This window comes from Pogoniulus pusillus, chromosome 12, assembly GCF_015220805.1.
Source record: "Pogoniulus pusillus isolate bPogPus1 chromosome 12, bPogPus1.pri, whole genome shotgun sequence".
NCBI lineage: Eukaryota > Metazoa > Chordata > Aves > Piciformes > Lybiidae > Pogoniulus > Pogoniulus pusillus.
Window position 1 is genome coordinate 18,166,560 of NC_087275.1, and position 24,264 is coordinate 18,190,823.

The window sequence follows — 24,264 nt, forward strand, 5'->3', positions numbered from 1 at the left end:
AATGTAACTGTCCAATGTATAATCATCCACTATTTAAACATCCAACTGCAAATCTCTTTCCTGAAAGACAGGCATCATTCCTCCCCACCATGCTATTTTTCAGCTCTTCCACATGCGTTATTGAAGGAGAAGGGCAGAGGGGAGTCATTGTTACGAGCTGTTAATGTTGGTAATAAAACATTTATTTATAGCAGACTATTAATGTACAGGGACAGTCACATCATGCTAAAAGACAAACACTGCCCTTCGAAGACTTGTTCATTCAATGAACCCATATATCCTCAGAAGAATAAAGCACTAGAACAGTGATGCAGCTTGCTGTTGGTTTTGACTACTTCAGCAAGCCAGCTTCCTCCATTCACCTGAGCCTAGATTATGAGACATGACTAGCTAAAGAAATATTTAAAACAGTAAACAATTTTCACAGCTTTCAAAGAAAACCACTGATCAAGTTGAGCTTAGAGTTGTTAAGAAGAATGATTCTGGCTTGTAGTTACAGTCCTAGTATAATTCTGAGGCAAATAGCTGAGAGCAGAGGCTTTCAACAGGTACACCTGACGATAGAATGAGAACAAGCACTCTGACTGCGTGTGTTTTGCAAAGGCTGCATTAATGGCATATGTCTATCTTCAAGTGACATTTTAGCCCATTCCCCACAACTTATTTTGGTTTTTAAAACAATACTGTTTACAAAGAAAATATGTGAGATCATTGAGGTGCATGGAATGACTAAACACAAAGCCACTGTGCTTGCACAGAATAAAACATCACAAGGATTTGAAAAAAAACCAAAATTAAAAATCCAAACTATTAAATACAAAAACCAGCATGTGAATTTCAGCTTGTGTCTCTGATCTTCTTCAACTAAACACTACTCTTCTCACTAGCTCATACTTGTATTAGCAACGTGAATACAACTAAACCAGGAGTTTTAGAATGAATTAGTCTTAATGCTCACTTTCCAAAATTGTATCTGTAATACAACTCTAAATAATTCAATCTGAATTTAGAAAGGCAGAAATCAAAACTGAAATGGAACCAATGATGTAATGGATTTTGTTTTTCAAAACTTAACTGTCTGCAAATTGTTTATTCTAAGATGACATTTTATTTAAATATCCCATTCAGTAATTATTAAGTCACCTTCATTACATATTTCATCTCCAATAAAATTCACCATTTTGGTGTCAAACTCTTACTAAAAATAGCAATTTGTGTTTCTTAATTTCTGGGAAAAAAGGATTCACAATGGCACTGCATCACTGTATCACAGCCTGGCTTGCATAATCAAATTTTCTGCCAAAAACCTTTAAAACAGGTTATCAGGTAAAGAATAAAACTAAAATGTATAGATAATTAATTCATTTTTTAAATGAAATGCCTGTGAAACCACTCCAGACAATGACTGTGCTATTTCTTTGTTGATCTCAAGTCTTCCAAGTCTAATAACTGTGTCTCTACAATATAATACTTGTATCACTATACCAAATGCACCCACAAAAACAATAGTTTCAGCCCATGCAAGCTCTGAGGAGAGAAGACTGAAAAACTGGAACTGCTTCATGCAAAGTTAACCTGTTCAGGTGGTTATGATAAACATCGTTGAACACCAGGTTTCTGAACTGAAATTTACAGGAATAACTTCCTCTTAGAAGCTCCCTTTAGAGCTTCTAAACTTTAACTAAAATTTAAAATCCTTACCAAAGAAATAAAAGTAGAAATGCTTTCAAAAATGGCCTCAAAGTATTGAAATAAAGCTTTTAAAATGAAATAATGAAGTACTGTTGAGCATTTAAAACTATATGATGTTTAAACAAATCTTTAGTTTACAATTAGACTAATGTCATTTAATGTCAGACACCTACAGGTGAATTCACACTTCACTTCTTACCTTAGGGCACAGAAATGTATGCCAGTGACAATACAGTATGTACATTAATACTCAAACCTCCAAGAGCTGCCATCTGGAGAGCTAATGAACAATCAAGGGATCCCAAATTAAACTACAGAACTTTTCCTTAGAATCTTTAGGACAACACTGTCAAGTTCAATCTATTCACTTTGCCTCCAGAATCAATTTTTCAAACTTTATGACAGGTCTAATAGTTTCCACCTGTTTCTCTTGCTTGACTTTTGACTGGCACATTACCAGCCAGGGTGGAAATGCAGACAAAGACCCCTATTAGGCTCCGGCTGTTTCTCTACTGTGAGGTTGCTCAGCCATTAAATTAGTTCCAGCCCACTTTCTCCTTCCACATCTTAATTTTTTGGGGGTATGAAGGTTTGGGGAAGTAGAAAGGAAGAGAAACAGAAGTTTTGACATCCAGTTGGTGGGAAAAGTTAAAAAAAATAATAATTCTAAAGCCATCAAATTAAATAATGAATTTACCTAAAATTTACTAAGTAAATTTACTACTAATCACACTAAGCTATTTGTAGTCACTACAAACTTGAAAAGCATTGAGAGACCCTAAGAAATTCTATCATGCAACAAGCGCTTACTGCAGTATCTGATGTTGCAGTTTATTTTTCTGGGAATCACAAATGATCAACAGGTACCTTTTTTTTCTGTTCATGCAAAAAAACATATCATTTTTGTTCAAAGATAAGTTCCCCTTTCATTCAGAACTGACAGCCAGAAGAAAGTGTCATGCAAATGTCCCAGCAAATTCATATTGTTTCTTTTGGAACTTTTTCCTTCAATAAAAATTGCCTAATGGATCTTTGCATTGATTTCCAGTGCTTCATGAAATGTTATTATCTGTGAAGTCTCGAGGTACTAGACTATCCAATACAACAAAGTATTTACAATAATATCATGCATAATACTTCAGGAAAACATTTTAACTTATTAAAACAAAGGTATTTTTAAAAGATAAACTTAATGGTTCAAATTATAATCTTCCCAGTATAAACTTTGTAGAGCCAGGACTTTGAGCGTACCTCTTCACCTGAAAACTGACTACTAAAGCTGCATCATGGTGAGGAAAATCTTGAGTACCTACATCTGTAAATAGTTCGTTACATTTGGACTACTTAATGTAAAAAAAGCAATCTGAGTGCTGACCACTCTGCTGGTACAGCACTTTAAAGGTAAGAGAGTAAAGGTTTCACCATCACTGAAAAATCAAGACTGCTTCTCTTAGCTCTCGTGCCTTTCTTGATAACATATCTAAATTAGGCAGACATTATTTTAGTTTGTGATATCTGAAGAAGTTCACAAACCTCTGATTTATACACTTTATCTTACTGAGGTGCGTGAATAACACTACTGAGAACATATACCAAAAACAACTTGTCACAGAAGAAAGGTTTTGCCCTCATAATCACATTGTTGGTGTCTTTACCACACTGCTTTCAATCCAGCAGGTTGAACATACTGTGCACACTGAACACGAAGAACCAAATACTACAAATGCTTCTGTAACATAAATCTTTTCTTTGTACTCTCTTACTGTGCCAGCACATCTGCCCATGCCCAAAAACCATTACAGAATCTGTGATTGAGACAAGGGTGTAGATCTTTTAATGTGTGTGCATGAGAATCCATATGCACACACAGAGGATAGTTTGGATTTTTTTAAAGACAAGCACAATTTGAAAGAGAGAAATTGCTCAACATTCAGCAACAGTTAACCAGCAGCCTACAAAGCTTAGGAAGGGAGCATCGAGACGTCCCACAGGCGATTAAAAGCCTGAGAAAAAAAAATGAGAAGCTGCTTACATTTCTACAAGTGGAACAGTACAGCAACAGCACAGTGACAAAAAATTGTGGAGGACTGTAAAATTGCCTTAGATCTACAAACTGAGAATGGCTCTCTCAAAACTCATCTGAAGAGTGAGAAACAAAAGGCTGCAGAAGTCAGCAGGACGAAGTACACTACTGACAACTCTCAGCTCTAAGAGATGCTCAAAGTACTTGATTCCAATGGTCTCTACATTGCAATATTTTAAGCACAAAATGTAATTTTTTTGTGTCCTGGTTTTCTTTAATACTGTTATAATGCATTCCTGCACAGAATTTGTGTGCATATATTCTAAACAAAGTCACATTTATTACTTGCAAGAAGGCATATTCTGTAATTTACACTGAGCTGAGAACAAAAGCTATTATGGGTGCTCAACTAAGCAGTTGCAGTAACATGCAAGATTATTTAACTGATGATGCTGATTAAAAAGTCTGAAACAAAATTCCTGAGTCTATTTTCAACAGAAAAATTAATCTGCAAACTCTGTAGATAACTTAATGCCCATACTCAAAAGTAGCTGCCAAGAAAAGTTACAGGTACTGGGATAATCTGTCCTGAAGAGCAGGAACTTCCCAAAGACATCTTTTTCCATCAGACTATTTCATGAAACATAACAGTACAATCTCTGTACGTAGACTCCAACCTAAGATTTAGTAACTGTGATTTTCATATTGTTAAATCCCATTCAAAACTCTAAGTACCTTCTGAAAGGTATCCCACAACTCATTCACAAGGGTCACCTACGTGATGATAAAAGTATAGCATAACCCTAAGCAATGTGTAAAAACCCAAACAAACCACTGAAGAGCATTTTAGTGAAACACTCAGTGAAAGGAACAAAAATAAACAGTAATGTCAAAATTAAGGCCATAATCTACTCAATATTACTTTCATCAAGTAACTAGCTTAGCAAATAAATCATGCTAGAAAATGCATATATATATAATATAATCTCTTTTATGTATCTATAATCTCTCTCTTTAATATATCTATAATCTCTCTCTATATATATATAAACCAGAATCTCTATCTATAATATATATATAATCTGTTAAATATGCATATTGAGCAGCTTAAACGTTCCTCTGGTGAGGCACATTCTTTGCAAGAGAAATAAATTCCACTGTAAAGTCCAAACCTGTCACACTCAGGTTTTCACACCTACTATGGCTTGGTATTTTATACACAATTAATAAATATTCTGTGAATATAAAGATGTCTATTTTGTCTTATCTACAAGATAACCAGGCTTTGGTTTTTGTGGGTGTTTTGTGTTTGGTTGAGGTTGGGGTTTTGTTGGTTTATGGGGTTTTTTTGTTATTTTTTTTTTACTGTGGCTAGGTTATAGGCAACAAACAAACCAGAGAGGAAGAAGTTTCTTTTGGAACTTCATGTGCTACTGTAATAGTGAATTCCATGACAGAAAGCTTAGTTGGTGTCATCTAGATCACTGTCTTACCCATCTAGAAGATTCATTGTTGTTGTGGTAACTTCAGTAAAAAGAAGAATCTTTCCAAGTTTCTTTGTTTGAAGATTCTCTTGATATGTCTTTAGGCTGAAATGTTCTGATGAGAAGCTTCCCATCTCAGTGATGACTGGCATGAGAGATGGAGTTACCACCATTTTGGATTCACAGGATGAAACAAATTTAAGAGACACCTTGCTGGATGTTCTTAATCCTTCAGCATCTACATTTCCCTCAAGCCATTTCAGAAAAGCAAGATGGATTTCCTGTGGGCAAGGGAAACAAAAAAATCAGGAACAGAAATACAGACCACCATATGTGAAGGAATGCAACTGTTCTTCAGAGAACATTAATGTTCAAGCAGCCATTTTCTACTCCAAAATAGGAAAGTTAACAAAATTCCCTCTTCAAAGATCAACTTTTGCTGCTTGTTCTAATCCATCCTGGCTTGACTACTCTGTACTGTCTTTCTAGACTTGAGATCATGCTCCTTAGCAGATTAGTTAGGCTTAACCTTTCACTAAAACAGCGTTTGTTTTGCTTCTAGATACTGAAGTACGGGGGCCACATATCCATCTGCATGATGCAGGTTTTCCAGCATACCATTTCTTTGCTGCGAGCCCTTCAGTCCATCACTAAGACTCAATTTGAAGGGTAAAGCAGCAGATATGAAAAAACATTCAGAGATTTCCCAGCAGATGATCTGCTATAGGGCTCACATGTTCAGCTAACAGGAAGCTTTGCTGCTCTTATTTTCAGTACAGAGAGCAGTGGCTGTTCCAGCAGTGGCTTTAGCAAGCTAAAAGAGAAGCACGTAACTGAAGGATGCACACAATTAAGATAATTCTACCAATGTTCAAAATGCAGTTTTATGTATGCTCTGTTGTCCTTGTCCTAGTCAGTGGCACAGTTAACACACATTTTTGTCCAAAAGATTGTGAATAGGCAATAACTCTATTAATTGGGGCACACTTTCCTCTCCTTTATTTTAGGTTATCTAGAAAAAAAGGTTTTGCCTTGCAACAGAAATTGATGAATTCCCGAGACTATTACCTTCCTGGCAACTCTCTGAAAGAAGTATTACAAATTCACAGTGCTCTTTCTGGAGATACCTAGTTCTATTTTGAGAGATTTAATATGAAACATTAGCCATGTTTTAAGAAACTGTAAATTAACAGAAGAACACAGATGTAGGGACTTCATTTTTGCTATGCATGCAGCTTAAATTTCGAAGAGCTCTCCTTCTAAAGTGAAAATGTCTTTTATATGACATATGAAACAAACAAACAAACGTCTCTATTCTACTGAAAACAGTGGACAAGTGATTCCTGCACTCCATTTTTTAAGAATCTATTTGACTTTAAACCAAAAAGCTTCTGACCAAACACACACCCCACTTTCCCATCGCTATAGCTGGGAACCAGCATACCAGTGCTTCCTATATGAGTGCTGAGACAGGATTGAGCTCTCTTGCCATTGAACAAGGTGCTGGTGAGCTCCAAGCCAAACCTTTAAAACCCACAAAGCCCAATGAAGAGCAAATTTCCTAAAAATAGTTATCTATCCATGTAATTGCTCCATTTTTTCCAAATCCCATTGTTATATATGAAGGAAGGAGAAAAGTGGTTCTGTTCCTAACACCTTTCTATAGATTTTCCATCCTCAGAAACTGTATTCTCAGATTTCACAGGGTAACTGCTTCTTGTGTGAAGTTCTTTGTATGTGGAATGTCAGACTTACTGGTTTGCAGCCTCATAATATGGGTGGGTAGCAGATCATTATACAATAAAAAAGGAATAGTCTATTTCCAAACACAATCAGGCGCTACCTTCTTTAAGCCCCAGGAGGATCTAAGAGTGACTCAGCAGCTAAATTTTGGTTACAGAAAAATTACAGAAATCATAACTGATAATGTGGCATTAAAGGTTTTATGAGCATTTCTTTGACTTGATCTGCACGAAGTGCTTTTATCTTCACTTAGTGTAATAAAGCTTTGACAGACTGCTGCTAAACTTTTTCTATGCTATTCTTGTTTTACACACACACACACACACAGAGTAATTTATTAGCTGCAACTGATATTTAGGAAAATTATAGCTTTCATTCCTGTCAGAGATATGATTAATCAGAATTTTCCCACTGCTTTCCAAACACAAATTCATTTATCATAACTGAGCATGCACATCCTAGATATAAAATGTAATTTTAATTTGCGTAAGGGTGGGTTCACAGACATTTAGAAACAGGCATTAGGGTGAAAAAATAAAGGTGCTCAAAGTAGTATTACATTCCAAACAAGCAATGGAAGTGCTTGCTATTACGCTTCATAAAATCTGATGTACTTTTGCCAGAGCAGACTTCCTGAAAAGATTGAAATAACATATATCCATGTGTGACGTTAAATTATTACACATATACCACACAATACCTACTGTTTAGTCTCTTAGTATATTCTCCCAGCTGCTTTTTTCCCCCCATAGGTTTTAGGCTTACTTCTTGATATAGTTTTCTTGTTTCTAATGCACACTTGAACCATTTAAGAACTATCACATGTGTATAATTCTGAAGCTAACTTTATCCATACTGTATATATTTGTATTGAACAGATATAAGCATAAGTAAAACATCATCAAGAAAAGCAATTGATTTTTTTTAAATGGTTTTATATTTTTAACCAATGCAAAGTTTTATGTGCTACACTAGGAAAAAATCATCTTTGGTCTAAGAACCTCCTTCACAGGAAGTTACAGAAATGTGGATGCTGAACCAATGTATTTTGATCCTCGCAATTATACTTGCACACAGAGAAGTATTTTTCTATAATGAAATAAACATACATAAGCAGTCAAGGTTAACCTCTGCTTCAACTCCATTTAAAATGAATATAATCGCGTCAGAACCTGAACTATGCAATTTGCTGCTAAGTTCAGGATTCAGCTTAGAATGCAAAACCAATCCCTGGCCTTGTCTGCCGTTCTGCAGCAACCTCTGGTGGCCACTAAAATGAAAAGTGTTGGTTCAGGACTTGTCTGACCTTCCATCGCTCTGGGAACACATCAGGTTTGTCAAACAAGGCACCAAGGTAAGGGAATACCCAAACTCTTGGGCACCGCTTACCCTGACCATTATCGAACTCCAAATATGCAGGCTCAAGCTTTATGGAAGCATGCAATCAACGTGCTGTAGCTGTCAGATATTCAGGCACCAACAACACTCTCTGTAGCTACTTACACAACCAGTCATACCAAAGGATGTATTACACATTGTCAGTAACCTGCTTTGTTAAGTATAATCACAGAATGGTAGGGGTTGGAAAGGACCTCTAGAGATCATCAAGTCCAACCCCATTGCCAGAACAGTATCACTTGGGGCAGGTGACACAGGAACCTACCCAGATGGGTTTTGAAAGTCTTTACAACCTCTCTGGGCAACCTGCTCCAGTGCTCCATCACCCTCACAGCAAACAAGTTTTTCCTCATGCTGAGACAGAACTTCCTGTGTTCCAGCTCATATCCATTACCCCTCATCCCAGCACCAGGCACCAGTGAAAAGGCACTGGCCCCTTCTAGGCACCTTAAGGCATAAGTAAACATTGAGAAGATCCCCTCTCAGGCTACTCTTCTCCAGGCTCAGCAGACTTTGGTTTCTCACCCCTTCCTCCCCACAGAGATCCAGGTACTACAAATACACTCTGAAACTGTCATTTATTAGTCCTACATCAGTTTTGGATAGGAAACTGCAGTCAAGCTAAATTCAATTTCCTATAAAACTGTTAGTTTTTCAAATCACATTTTATGTGTACATTCTCCAAAGCAAAGATACTGCTTGCTTTCTGAAAGTAAGAATGAAACTTGACACATCAACCAAACAACTTGGCAACAAGAGAGCTCATCAGCTTTTCACAGTTAAAATTCTCAACTACAAATTCAGTATTTACAAGAAAAAAAAATCATCTGCTTATACTTGACATGTTAAAAGCACAATCTATTTTCAATGCATTGTAAAAACAACATTACCAAAAGCAGTAAACAGACAGGAACCAGCCCCCATATCACACTTAACAAATTCTTCCTCAGTATTCCAAAGCACAACTCAAATCTTCCCAGACAAAAGTATGGAGAGACAGGAAATTTTAAAGCAGTTGAAAGCCTCACTGATCTGGACCAGAGACAAAAAAGCTGAACCAGTAGAATTTTCATTGCCTGACTGAAAACGTTGCTGAATGAAGTTGTTCTGAGTGGACAGGTAGCTATAGCAAAGGTTAATGCACAAAACTGACAGAATGAGAGAGGCAGGCTACCGCATACTACACATCCCCTCAGCTCCCTCACTGACAAGCACAACAGTTTGTTAGGGGTCACTATATCAAATGAGGTCTAACATCGCAAGGTATTGGACTGAAGTTTTAACAGCAACTGTAACAAAGAAAGAGGGAAAGCTGTACTTGTTTTATTAATATCTGTTTTCAATGACTTCAGGAGTTTGGTCAGGTGGGTGCAGAAACTGTTACACAGGGGAAGTTTTCTTTAGCTGTTTGAAATCCTTTTTGGTTTTGTAATCATTAGCCTCGTTTTTTCCTAATGCTTACTTTGCAGCTCAGATTGAACAAAATGGAGAAAAGACCAAGACATAAGTAAGAAAAAACAGTTGTATATGGACCCTTCTCTGTTGTAGTACAAAGTAACAGAAAATTACAGCTCCTTATGGAGAACATTTTATTTGCACCTGGGCTCTATTACCCAATGAGACTTAGGCACGGAGCACATAAACTTCCAGTTACAACAGTTTAAAATAATCTCAAATGTGAGACTCCATTCTTACATTCTATTTATATATAACTGTGATGTATTTTCTTTATTTTTGCATGTATGTTCCTATAAAGACAGATACATGCAAGTACCTCTCTCTCAGTAAGCATAATTGAGAGCTGCTCTTTTCCACCACACTCTTATAAATAGGTCATAAATTCTGTATCAAGAGAGTTCTTTATTAAGAAAAATTTCAGTCATATCCTAAATTATTTTGGGGTTTTATTAAAAACATGAAGGCAAAACTAAATGAAAGTTAAAAATATAATGCCATAAACCACGCAAACAGCATACATCAGTCAGGTCTCTCCTTTCTTCAGAAGAAACCCCAGGCACTTCTACTGATGCACTACCTGATGACTCAATATTGTGACTATAATACAATATGCTATTTCAGCTCTTGTTTGATGAGTACATGAGACCAAGTATTGGCTTCCAGGATACAAAGCTGTAACATGACTTAAATTTATCTCCTTCCTTTACAGAAAACAGAATCAATTCCAATGAACTACACCTGGGTTTGCTTCATCATACTTCAACAATGTCTGTAGTTGATGCATTGATTCATGTATTATCAGTTGATGTACTGATTAAACTACATACACATGTTCATTATCTGCAAACAAGTGAAGATTATACAGGCATCAAGTACCAGTCTTTTAGAGGAGTGTAAGCACAACTACATTTATACACATCTCACTTTCAATATGGTTAACCTGTCTATTTTTCCCCCCTTAATTGGCCATTTTCAAATGAGTATTATATGATTGAAGTACGATCTCAAGTATATTTCATATGAATTCTATAATAGCATTGATAGAAAAGTACAACTTTTAATAGAAAGTGTATGGCATTTAGAATCTGATTTCAGTTTTAGAATATAAAAATACATCCACATTAAAAAAATACATATATATATATATATTCTCTGTGTTTCACAGCTTTGCTCAGCAATTTAAAAGGTGTTAAATTAGTCACTGGAAAGCTTCCATAGCATCACTTGAATCCAACAGAAACAAACTGAAATCCAATGTGGTAGTAAGCAGTAGGCCAGTGCCAGTAAAAAACATATCTACAGTGGCTAGTGACTTAGTAGATCAGCACAGCAGCAGGAAAAGTGAGTATTAGCAAAAGAGGGCAATGCTTTAGTAGACATTCCTGACTAATGAAGCACACAAAAAAATGCTTTTCTGATTCTGCTGTGTTTCCACTTTCTGTAATAATGTCATACACTGAGATCTGAAGCAGATGACACTTTGCTAATATAACCATAGTCCCGTTTTGAAATCGTGTTCACACTTAATCGTACAGAAAAACACTTAAAGCATTAAAATGGCAGCAAAACACCTCCTGAAAATACACAAAGGATGCAGAAAAAACGTGAAGTCATATACTGTCCTCATTGCTTTCAAATCTCAGCAGGTATATATTACCTTGCACTGAGGCTTTATAAAATACTTTATAAATGCTTGGTTTAATACCATAACAATTCATTAACAGCTATTATTTTCCTTTACAAAAATAATACCTTTTACCAGAGGAAACCCAGGACTGAAGAAAGGAAAAAAAGAGAAAAGAGAACCAGATCAAAGGAGAAAAGAAAACAATCCTGTGGTGATCACAGCCTCGACAAGGGAATTGGAAGAGACAAAGAATATAGGCCTGCTGAAACCTCTTCCATAAAACCACTGCTCTTCCCTCTCACAAAACAACTATACTGCTAATTATGTTGCAGTAGACATCTGCTAGTTCAGGAGAACTTTGAAAAGCTGTAGATCACAGATGCATTATTTGTGTTTGTGAGTCAAAGCCATTGTCTCTAACCAAGGGACCATGTTAAGAGATTTCTCTAGATGGTCATTATTTCAATACCCATCAGATGTCATTGATGCCTTGAATCCTCACTAGCTGTTCTTTCAGATTTAACTATAAACTTGAAGATAAGTTTTGTAACAACCAAAACAAAAAGAATAAACAGAAGTGTAAAACACAGTTTTACAGTTACAATATATTCAAAATATGATTTTGAAATACATAAAGTGATCAGATTCTTTTTTAGAAAGCATACATAAAACTATTCTCTTAATATTGACTGCTTATAATTAATTTCAAATTTTAGTCCTTGTTCAAGAAAACAGATAAAAAGTGAGCAAGGTAGGTGTATTCCTTTGATGATCCCACTGGCAGATTTTAATTTAGCTTCAGATCATTTATAGTATTTTCATTTGTTTTGCATATTTTATTCATAGGAAGACATATTGTAGCTGAGGTCACCTCTCTAGATTAAGTCAGGGGAGAATCTGTGCATCCATCTTACATTATTCAGCATCTAGAAAGTCATTATTTTAATGACTGGTATTTTAGTTCATAGAAAAAAAAAATCTTAGGAAGGAGAGAAATCCCCAGTTCTCCACTCCCTCCTTTCACCATCCCCTCAAGACCTTCATAAAGATTTTATTGTAGTGCAACCATGGTGCATTCTCATTCCATGTTCTCACGAACTTTGATAGTTCCTTGGCTGATGTTCACTATGCATTCTCGGGACACTACATAACTAGGAAATCTGTTTCATTTTATTAATAATATTTTTATATTTCCTAAACTCAGATGCAAACATGAGCCAATTGCATAAAATATGCAGGGGCATTTAGAAAAGATGGTCGGGTTTGGTAACTTTAATTCACAACCAACTGGATTTTTAGGAGTCTCTAGTGGTTTGGGTAGTTACTTCAGTCTGCAGTATACTTTCTCAACAGAGGCAAGAAAGAAAAAGCTAATCATTCCTGAAAGATCATTCCAGTGACCAAGTTCCTTTTGTATCTGTGCTTTAGTATATCTTTAAAAAACAAGCATTACAGTATATAAACAGTTACATGGTGCATTGTTTCAGCATGTGCTATTTTGAAGCTAGCTAAAACGTTTTGGTGAGAATTAGATTACAGGCTGCGGAAGGAAAACAATGGTGATGTCTACTTCACTCGTAGGCTTGCTGAGAGATATAAGAATAAGAATCAAAACATAGATAACTCACTTCTGCTGGGGAACTGGCTGAGATGCATTTCTCTCTAGCCTCTCTGCTGTTTCTTTGATTAATCCACTTTGCTTCCTAACCCCCTGGCCAAACCTCCATTCTTCCTTGGGACTGGGGTAAGGTAAGGTTGAGAGGGGTAGGGGGGAGGTGAAGGGGCGGTTGGGAGCTCCTCCTGGGGACTCAGGTTTCTGGAGGGCTGTTGTGTTTCTGTATTACCTTTTACCTTGCATATTTCTGTATAGAACTGTATATAATGTAAATATCTGCTTGTATATTGTGCTAAGCTGTAAATAATAAGCTTCATTCAATTTCCAGAGCTGGGTGAGTCTAGTCTGGGTGATTTCCAAAGGGAGGGGTGGGGAAGAGTGGGTAACACCCAAACCATCACACAGCAGCATGGGGAAAAGAAACAGTGACATACAGCACTGGGTGTGGAATATCTAGTCCAAAAATGAGAAAGGTTTTAAGCAAAGTATTGCAAGGTACCCTTATCCTTTTTACCATACTTAGATTTCTTTGAATGTGAAGCACCTTAGATTTCAAGCCATTCCCAGTCTACATGCCCAGTAACTGCTCATAAAACTGTGTCTAAATTTGAATCCAAAATTAAATTCAGCTTTACAAAGCACCGTATGTAAGCAGGAAATTAATTTATCCAATGTGCAGCAGTCTATCCTAAAAGCAGACTTCAAGGCCTAGGTCAGAATTCACCAACTAATGAAAAATACATCAGATGTTACCTTCTGTAAAGAAAAGAACACTGGCAAGAAAGTTAAAAAAAAAGTAACCAATGAGCAATGAAAAGGAAAAACAGTCTTCATGTCCACTTCATTCTATCAGTATCTCCCTGCTGTTTTCAGTGCAGTGTTAGGCTTAGGTATTAGGTTGCTCGAAGGCACATGCTATCATTCAGTCATGCTGAACAAACACAGGAAATGAGGCAAGGGCATTTTTTTCTGCATTGGTACATGCAGAAAAAAAAGGATGGAACAATTAAAGAGAAAATAAAGTAAAAGAAGTGAATGCAATCTGCCCTAAGCAGAACACATTTGTTTCAGTTTCTCAGTTTTGATATAGTGCTACCATTTACAGTTCCTGACCATAAAACAGCCTTTGCAGTCCCAGGAAAAAGCTAGCTGCAGAAGGCCTTGCTGCACTGTCCTCCAAGCGAACCAGAGCCAAGTGGAACAACAAGTAGGACACCAGAGCAATGCTGTAAGGTGCATCCTGGCTTTCCCTTTTCCTTCTCAACTGCAAGAGAACAGTCTGGAAGCAATCTTCCCAGCAGCTGCTCTCATCAACAAACTGTTTATTGTAAGAAAGCGGCTGGGTCAAAGGCTAAACGTCATCCAGGACTGAAAGCATATCTTTAGAAAAACCCTGAAGCCGTCCATGCATACGAAAGAAGCATATTACATATGAAAGAGAACCATATCCCACTCTGAAAGGCCAAAAGTCTACTTAAACAAAAACTCCTTAATTTGATGAAGCGGTATTTTGCAATGTTGTACTAATTTACTGTGGCTTATGCTGATTTTGAAAACTCTGCAAGGTTTCTAATGAAAACACGAGTTATTTTGAAATTGTTTCTGGTTTGTGGTATTTATTTATATAAATGCAACTGTATTTTAAAATAGCCTAAAATATACACTGAACAAGTTAGCTCCATGTGCACCCACAACAATAACAAGTACTCCTCTAATAGGTTAAAAATGTACCAGAAATGTGTCATAAAAGTTGAAAAAAAACCAAAACTAAACCCAAAACTGAACCACAAAACAGGTTTAAGCTCAGCAGTTTTGCAAACAGAAAAACTGCTGGGTTTACAACGCAGGCAGCAGCGTAAGGCACAAGAGTCTTAAATCCTCTGCAAGCAGTTGCAAGTCAATTTCAAATCTTCTTTGAAAACTTTTTAATGCAAAAGCTTGTTCTCAGATGTCAGAACCTCCTCCAGTGTTTCCAGTTCTGTCAAGAATCACTAAAGGACTGAATCTAACCAGGTTTTAAACCAAGCATAAAAAAGAGTAATTGCATTTCACAATAGAACAATATTTAAGCACATAAACACAAACACAAAGAAAGAAATAAAGAGTGTATGCATCGACATCATCCCCCACATTTAGTATAAATCAGTAACCTCCATAATAAAGTTTTAAACTAAAAGATACTAAAAATTAGAGGACAAAATCCCATTTAGCAGTCTGTAGCTCTTAACCTCAGAAATTAAAACAGCATATGAGCACCTATACAAGGTAAATCAGTATCATAACATAGCACAGTAATTAGGGTACTTTTGCTGCAACAGACTATAAAGCTTACTTTGAGGGTAAGGGATCAATAAGAACAAGGTCTACCTTTGACATAACATCACTACATAACACTTCACAAAAATGAGCATTGCAATGAAAGGGCTGATAAATCAGAGGACTAGGAGGTGTTGATTTATCCTACCAGAAAAACGTGTGATAAATTACGGTTTGACCATTTAATTCTTTGTGACACCTACTTTGTAACAGAGCTGTTGTTATTTTCTTGAAGAAAAGTGCACAGTAAATTGGGCATACGTGCAACTGTGCTAAAAATAAGTATAAGGAAACCAGGCAGAAGGGAAAAGACATTCCATCTTTGCACTAAAATCTGAACATTATGTATTTTAGAGTGGAAAAGAAAAATAATAATCAAAGTCCTGTTTAGAAAAATAAATTAAGGTATAAATCTAACAGTAAATGCTGTACACATTTATTTTATATTACTCTCAAAAGTATTCTATATGAACTAGAAAAAAAATACAGAAGAATTTTGTTCTCAACTAACAGGGCAATAAATTAGATGCAATATATTCAGCTGGTAAAACTGGCCTGTTAAACAGCTATCATATAATAGTATTTTTATGTGCTACTAAAACTTTTTTTTTTTTAGTAGATATTAAAAACTGAGGATAAAATTGTTTGTTGAAAATCTTGGAATTAGTAGCAGAATGAGTTAGGTAAATAAACCCTAAGAAAATATTCTCCTCTTAGTACTCCAAGCATGCATTAAATTCAAATGACAAGATTTCAGCTGTACTTTGGTTTTGCCTCTTCTGAGCAAGAACTCCCAGTTCTGTCACACTGCAGGGGTTTTTGAGCTAAAATGCCTTTTGAATATTAGGGTAAAGCCACAAGGCATTGTCACATGTACCACAACTGAGAGATTACAATACAGTTACATCCCCAATGTTGCACAGTTAATGTTCAATATGTATCATATGTTTTATAATCCTTTCTAAAACGTATTTGAGTTCACAAAACAGCTATGAACAACATTTTAAAACTATACTACAAGCTGATAATTACTATCTTAGAAAGGAAGAACTTGGAAATTACATGCTGTAACAGCAAGAACACGCTTGATATGCTATTTATAGCACACATACTCTGAAGGCAGAAAACAGTATTAAGATAACTACCAACTTTCACTATAACCAAAATCTTCTTGCTAAATAAGGATTCTAAAAAAAAAAACCCCAACACATTAGCATGACATAATGGGACTATTTAACAAAAAAAAGTAAACCAATTATTCTTAGTTAGCTGAGGCTACAGAAAAATTCCATGCTCTAAAAATACGTCATAAACAGCCAAATTTTGATATTAAAATCAGTAACTCTGAAAGAAGCCTCAATTAGTTTATCACAAATTACTGTTTTTTTCTTATAAAACATGGGAGGAAATACAGTATTCAGGGCAGAGTTAATTTTTGTCAGGTCATATACACCACTAGCTTCTACTCCAAAAGACCCCATTTGGCACACAGAGCTGCAGTACTGCAAACAACACAGTGGGAATCAAAGCTCATGACTGAAATTCATGGTTTTAGGAGTGACTCTGGGATACAAGTCATTCCAGAGATGCAAGCAAGAACAGACTTGAGACTACTAAGACAATATATGAAAATCAGTCAACAGAAAGAGGCAGTCAGGAAATGTTTTACAACAGCACATTCTTTATTCTGAAGTACTTCAGATTGTCTTAGCTCTGAGGATAATCACCTATTTCTGTGCTCAGGGATATTTATGCTCCCTTGGGAAGACCCAGCCTCTCAAACAAAATTTTGCAATATTCATTAATGCAAATGTTAACACTTTATATAAAATGTAGTCAAACTTATTAAATAAGATCCAAGCACAATACTTTGGAACATGCTCTTGCACTGTTTTAAGACTGAGCTGGACAGCACACCCGAAAAACATGTCTTCATTTTTAAGATTTTTCCCATTAAAATATAGTACTAACCCAGGTAAGGATATATCTTGGCAGACAACAAACTGTAAACTTAGGGAAATACTTGGTGAAAACTGTGTAAAAAGTAAATGGTTGCTGCATATCTACACTAATGTAGTCTATTGCAACTGTTAGTGAGTCCAGTGCCAGTCTCAAACTTTTAACTGGAGTAACAGGAGAGCTTAGATCAGCAGTCAGTAAGTGAAAGCAGATTCCAACTCCCAAGGCATATGGGTGTACCATGCACTTTCAAGTTCCTGACTGACCATACAAACTGGCAGAACTGGAACTACTGAGCTCTGCTGGAACACTAATGTGAGAATGATGCAAAAACGTTGAAAGACTGAAAAATCAGCTCTGTACAAATCCACTCCAAACATGAACATTTAACTGATTATACATGCACCACCTTTAAGGCCCTTACTAGTCGCACACTAGAGGGTTAACGTCTAAAAATAAGTTGTCTTGAAGGGAAAAAGTTTCAGAAATTACTTCAGTCAATACTAAAATGCAACAAAACCAAATCAAACAAAAAAGCATCTCCAGAATAGTTCCACACAAACTAATGAACTCAAGTACAAAGTCTGCATACTCAGTCTGTTGACACCTGATGATTAACTTATTCACTTCTTGAACATAATAGCCAGGTAGAGAGGAGATTAAGAGCAAAGCAATTATTATTTAAATCCTGAGTTTAAGCTTTGAAGCATACTTCCAGTTTGCCAAGCTAGTATTATTACAAAAAAAAATACAGGAATCTCTGTGAAAGTAACATTCTACCAGGAAATTGTCTCATGCTTCTAAAAGGAAGAGACATCCTTGAAAAGGTGGAGAAATTGTTCTGTATGGAACAGTAAGGATAGCATTAATTATTGTATGGTATATTGTAGTTCCAAAATGTCCGATTTGTTATTCCTGGACTACTAACTGAAGTGTGTCATTGCAGCTGATTGCATTAAAGAAAGCTTGAAGACAGTTAAGAGAATACTGAAGTCCATTCCCACTTCCAAAAGGAAATAGATGCTGTAGAGATACCCTTATCACAGCTAACTACCCTTATATACCATATAAACTTTGTTGCTTCCCACATGCTTGCCTATGACTAAAACAGATCAGAGGAAAAGATTCCCATAATTGCAAGACCTGATAAAACACTCTTTCACATAACAAAATAACTAACACTAAGCAGAAAGGGGCAGCTCTTGTTGAAAGCCACTGTTGCTCAAACAATACGAATATAACGACAAAGCAGCAGCCATGCCAATATAACATGTCCCTTTAAATCTGTACCTTTTCTCCAACAGCAGCCAGCAGCAGATCCACAAGAACAGAGTGAGCACATCTCTTCTAAGAATCTACATTATGTGGATTTGTGAGCTGAAAAGCATACTCCTCATAGCTTCAATGAAGCTTTCTCCCATGGAAGACAAATAACGTTTTGAACTCAGTTCAAAACATTCCTGATATCAACTACAGTCACTTAAAATAATGACAGAAGTATAACTTCAAGTGTTTTCAGGTATTTCTAAAACCTCAGGAATTCAAACAAGTAGCTCAAATACTTATGGTAATTTGCAGCTCATACAGCTTATGGTAACTTTGTCAAAGTGCCCATCTATAGGAAGCAAAAAATAAGAATAAGCATTTGCTCTCAGTTACTCTGTTTTCTTTTGAATCAGCTAATACATTGTATTAATATACAGTCAAAAAAAAAACGTTATATAACTTTATTTTCTGGAGCTGCTGTTCCTGTCAGGTAGCTGTGGTACGTGAACGATTTGTCACACCCACAATTGCACTTTGTGAAGAAAAAAGAAGTAGTCTATCTTCCACATCAGAAAAAATGCTGGAATAGTTACTTCTTTCATGTAATGAGTTCCAAAGCTATGAACATGCTGTATGTAGTTTTTTATCTAAATGGTGATGATCAAACATCAAAACAATTCTTTGTCCTTATCTTGCAAAAAAATTTTAGAAATCCCTTCTGGAATTAATTTCCATGAATTTTGACTATACAGAAATGCTAGGACATGCTCCCACAAAATAGTTGTCTTCATCTGAAAATGTAGAGGATGTTAAGATGCTTTCCCAATTTCTAGAAATTTGTCTTTATACAATAGGTAAAGAACATTTGGGCACAGTGCTTTAAGTGAAAGCAATAGGTATATGATTTCTCCAGCTGAATATTGTTCTTCCTTTGAAATAATCTTTATAATTCTAATTAATTTATGACCTACTTCATTAGATGAAATGTACAAATAGTTACAAACAACTACTTTGTTTAAAGTGTAACATCACAAAAGACACGACACAACAGGAAAAAAAATACATGCACACTATTCAATAATACACATTATAACCATATCTCCTTTCACACTTGGATCTCAGCAAATAAAAATCACTTTACTGAAGGGCAAAAAGCTGAGCAAAAAATCTAGATGTGAGTTGTTTGTCTAAAGACTCAGTCTGTGCACTCACTTCTAAAGAGTTAAATTATGTAATGTATCTATTGTTTTGTCTTCAAATGTTGGTTCTCATCATGCACAAACGTTTCAAACTTATTACAGCCACTACTAACTCTTAAACTGCAGTAAGGATTCTTGCTGGTGCTTAAACAAGTAGAGACAGATTGCACTCGTCTCCTGAACACTGACTCAAGCCTGATAAGGCTTGGCTTTAATGACTACCTCAATTTTACAGGTCTTACAAGTTGAGAAGGTTATTATGAAATATTTTCTGAAGCAGAACTTAAAATACTTCAGTTTGATAAAACAGTTTAGTGCTCACCTGAGAAATAATACACACTACATAAAGAAAGTGATTCTCTGTAAAGCAAGTTGTAAAAATCAATGTTGTTCTGTATCTTACATCTTGGTAAAATCATCAGTCCAAAGTAGCACAGGTTTTATAGCTAAAAAATATTAGATATGCATTACAACAACTAGCAGCTGTAGGAATGCTAGAAAATGGAGTAATTCAAGTTCTTTTCTATACCACCAATTCTCATTCCTTACCTCTGCCTCTTCAGCTGCTGCCCCATTCCCCTCCTCCTCCCACACAGTGTCTGCCTTCTTTCATCTGGTATCAAACTAGATCCACTAGCTGTTCCTCCTGAGGCTTCTCTCTCTCAAAGTTCTTACCCTCATCAGCCACGGAGCATGCTAATTTACACACTAGAGGAACAACTCCCATCTCAACATTTCTTATTCTTCTACCGTGTCAGTCATCTTCTCTGGGCCTGCGTCACTTTCAGAATGTCTACTATCTCATGCATTTATTAAGGAAGAGGTAAAGAAACAGGATAATTTCTGAAACTTAAGACTGCCAATACAGATAATAAGATTATATACAGACTTAAAAAAATCCAGCATATTAACAGAAATATATATATATATGTATTATATACACAGACTTACACAGGTCTGAATATATAATTACATACTGACATAGCACCACGCTGAAGTAGAGAACTTTATCCCTGTTCTGGATCCTCCAGTGTTTGCAGAAGGAAATGCTGGCACGTATATAACTGTGACCAGCTGAAACTTTTAAAATTAAATCATGTAGTCCTGTGAAGCACAGCTCTGTATAATCTGCAAGAAGGTTGCCCTGATGGACTTAGCTACACAGCACATTTACAGATGCTTTTACTGAAGGAAGAAAAACACACATACCATGAAAACAGACAGAGCAAGACTTTTTCTGGTAATTTTTTCCCTAAGAAAACCTTCAATATTCATGTAAATCCTTCGTAATTAATGTCACCGCCACAATTGCCAAGTAACTGAGCACAGTGATTGTGCTAGAACACATTCCCCTTGTTGTGAAGACAAGCTACAACCCAAGTGGAAAAAGATTTCACATAGCAGTTCCAGTAGAAACTACAGCAATCCTTCTGATTTAACCTAACAGCTGTTCTTTAATCAGCTTTTCTCTGAAGAACTGCATAACGTCAGCCAGATAGTCACATGCCAAATTCCATTCCCACTGCACCTGGAATTTCAAGACCTCCTCAAAACGTCAGAAATCCCAAAAAATTTCTTAAAACGACCCATCAAATGATAAATACAACAGCAAGTCTGTAAGTCAGCCCCTTCCCTATGAAAATGCTGTCGGAAGTCACACTTGACAGAGCTTTCTACAGTTTTTGTCTTCATTGACCACAAACTCTGAGAATGCTGGAATGTCCTTTAAATCAATGACAACTTGAATTAAAGTCCCATCTTAAATTCCCAGAATAAATTCAGCTTAAGAAACATAAATGCTAAACTGTGTGTTGCAAACAATGTTTTTTTTTCTGATAGCATTATTGTGTAACTGAACTGTCAAAAATTGCTAAGAGTCAAAGAAACATATTCAGAAGACTCCAATGTGGTAAAGACACAGTTTCAAAACCAGTAAAATTGGCATTTTTATCTTCTTTTATTTTTTTATCTAATGAGAAAATAAGGTCACATTTCTATTTCCTTTTGGTGATATGTTTATTCAACTCTTCCCTCTAATTCCAATACATAATGTTATATCGTCTAGCCATAACTTGTTTAGGAGATAAAAAAGAAGCACTAATTAAATTGCTAGATAACCATTATAATTATTTCTCATTGTGGAAATGTATCGTCATTTCTGAGCAATGGTAACATGATAGCATCTCAGAGAGCTCCAGCTGATGCCAAGCCTCATTTTCCCAGTCTCACTTACATAAATTAGCTACAGGCCCCACTGACAGACAGAGAACCTCAAGGGTTTTTTTATGTTTGGAAATACTCCACTTTTGTCAGATCTCTACCAGTGAGGTCACAGTAAACAAACGGATGCCAAATTGCCATGGATCTCCAGAGTGTTTGTCACAAGTTATGGATTCTTGCTATCTAAATCACCCATCTGCTCAAAGGCAGCACCATGAACCCTGACTCCAAAAGGTTTCTCGGTTACAACTTCTGAGTGCTGAAACAAAATACCAGCCTTCACATTATGATAGAATGTGTGCCTGCGTTAGATGCATAGACAACATGAATTTGAATTAGTCTGCAAAGATAAATTAAAGCAGACAAAATCCACACGTATTCCCATTACTAACTTAAAGACAAACTGAATCAAAACCTCAGCCTCACACAGTGGTTGGCAACACTCTTTGCTGAGTAACCTAGACTTTAAAAAAAAAAAGGGAAAAAAAGATAACCCTAATGCTATCATTTGTCATTTTAGGAGTGAGAAGGTAGCCAAAGACATGAACATCAAGCTCACAAATGTTTTAAATACATCTGTTACATCCTGAAAGGATAATAGAACTTCCCATTCTCTACAAGTACAGAAAAGGCATGCCTAGTAAAATTATTGTGAAGTATCATGAACACTGGCTTGAAGCAAGGCTGGAAACACGGTAGAATTCTAGAATCCACTTTGATGAGTGGCACTTTGGTCAGATGCCAGCAGATAATTTCATATCTGAGTTAGCTCTACAATAAGATTAAATGCTGCTCGGTACAAGAGGCATTAACTTTTAGTTTTCACAGCAACATAAAGACCCTTTTTATGGAGACTGCTATAAACAAGATATTTTCTTTCATTCCTCAAAGCTTCTCGCATATTCCCAATGACATTAAAGTACATCTATTGAATCAATACATAGCCAAAAAATTGCTTAAAAACCATAATGCAACATAAGTATGGAATTCATTATTACATGCCTACAAATGTGATTAGTGGTTGTTTAACACAAACAGCATGCTTGCTGCTATCATGCAAAAAGGAAAACACATCTTTCACTAGAGAACTGTAAAACAAAGGGAATGTTTGACAGATTTCTCTTTCCCCTTCCCCCCAAATAGATGGTAAATAGTCCCTGAAGGTAAACAACAGAAAAGCAAAAAGGTAGCTTAAACAGCCACCTGGAATTACTTGGCTCCAGATTTGGAGTCAACTTCATCTCCAATCAAGATTTCTTAATTGAAAACGTTTTACTGTATTTTGACATGACATACCATCGACTCCTGTGGAATTTAAAAAGCTGGTTTAAAATTGAGGAAATGTTATACGTGGCAATCGCTGCAAACACGCAGAGCTATTTTAATGCAAATCTACACACAACACGCTCCACATTAAATGTTTTCCATCCCTTCCTTAGTTTACGCTTTACTGGGTGCGTTCTAAATCCAGCTCTCAAGTGCCTCCTTGTGGTGAGACACCTTCCCTCAACAAGGCTGCTGTATAAACAAGCCACAACTGCATCCAGCTCGCAAGAGCAACAGATTCCCCACGAGGTCAGTGTAATGCCAACACCATTCCAAGCTCCGCTGGCTAGGGATGCTGATCAATACTAGACTTTCGTTGTGCTGGTGAATGCACTGAGATACCTGCAGCATGCCAGCTCTTCTTCAGTAAACAGCTTCTGTCTGAACAGACGAAGAGCTTGTTTAAGTCTCCTGATAGAGAGACCAGCCTGAGCAAAGTTAAACTGCCAGATCCCAAGTGCAGACCACTGAGTTAGCACACAAGAAAAACAATCTCTATCAAACATTTTGTCTCCGAAGCTAGTAAAAAAAACAACTTGCATAGTTTCATAGTCAGAGACTAGTTAAAAAAAATAAAAATCAGCCTTAACACAATCCATGGTAAACTGTTACAGTTCATGTCATGACAGCTCCCCAAAAGATCAATTATACGTGGAGCTGGTATCAACTCCACCATATCTACTCTGTATCTGTAAGCTCACCTTAAGCATCCATGACATCTCTTTTCTCCTTTCACAGTAGTAACATGCTCAATTCCTCAAAAGTTCCTGCCTGTTTACTACCTCTTGCCCTGCCAGCTGGAAAGAGGGCAAAAGGGGTTGGGTGTTCCTATCAGAGCAGTGTCTAGGCAGTTCCACTAACATCTCTTTACTACCAAGCAAGACTGAGAGGTGCCCTTGGCATATAAGAAGCTTTGAAGAGAATTCTGCTCTGGACTG

The 24,264-nt window shown here is 36.4% G+C and overlaps 1 protein-coding gene across 1 annotated transcript in view; it reads right to left on the minus strand.

Moving 5' to 3' along the window:
- Window positions 1–24,264, minus strand: part of HLCS (holocarboxylase synthetase) — a 124,156-nt gene that overhangs the window by 77,215 nt on the left and 22,677 nt on the right. The window contains exon 6 of the mRNA XM_064152501.1: window positions 5,209–5,480. Within this exon, the coding sequence (XP_064008571.1) occupies window positions 5,209–5,480 (272 nt within the window). The remainder of the gene's footprint in view (window positions 1–5,208; window positions 5,481–24,264) is intronic.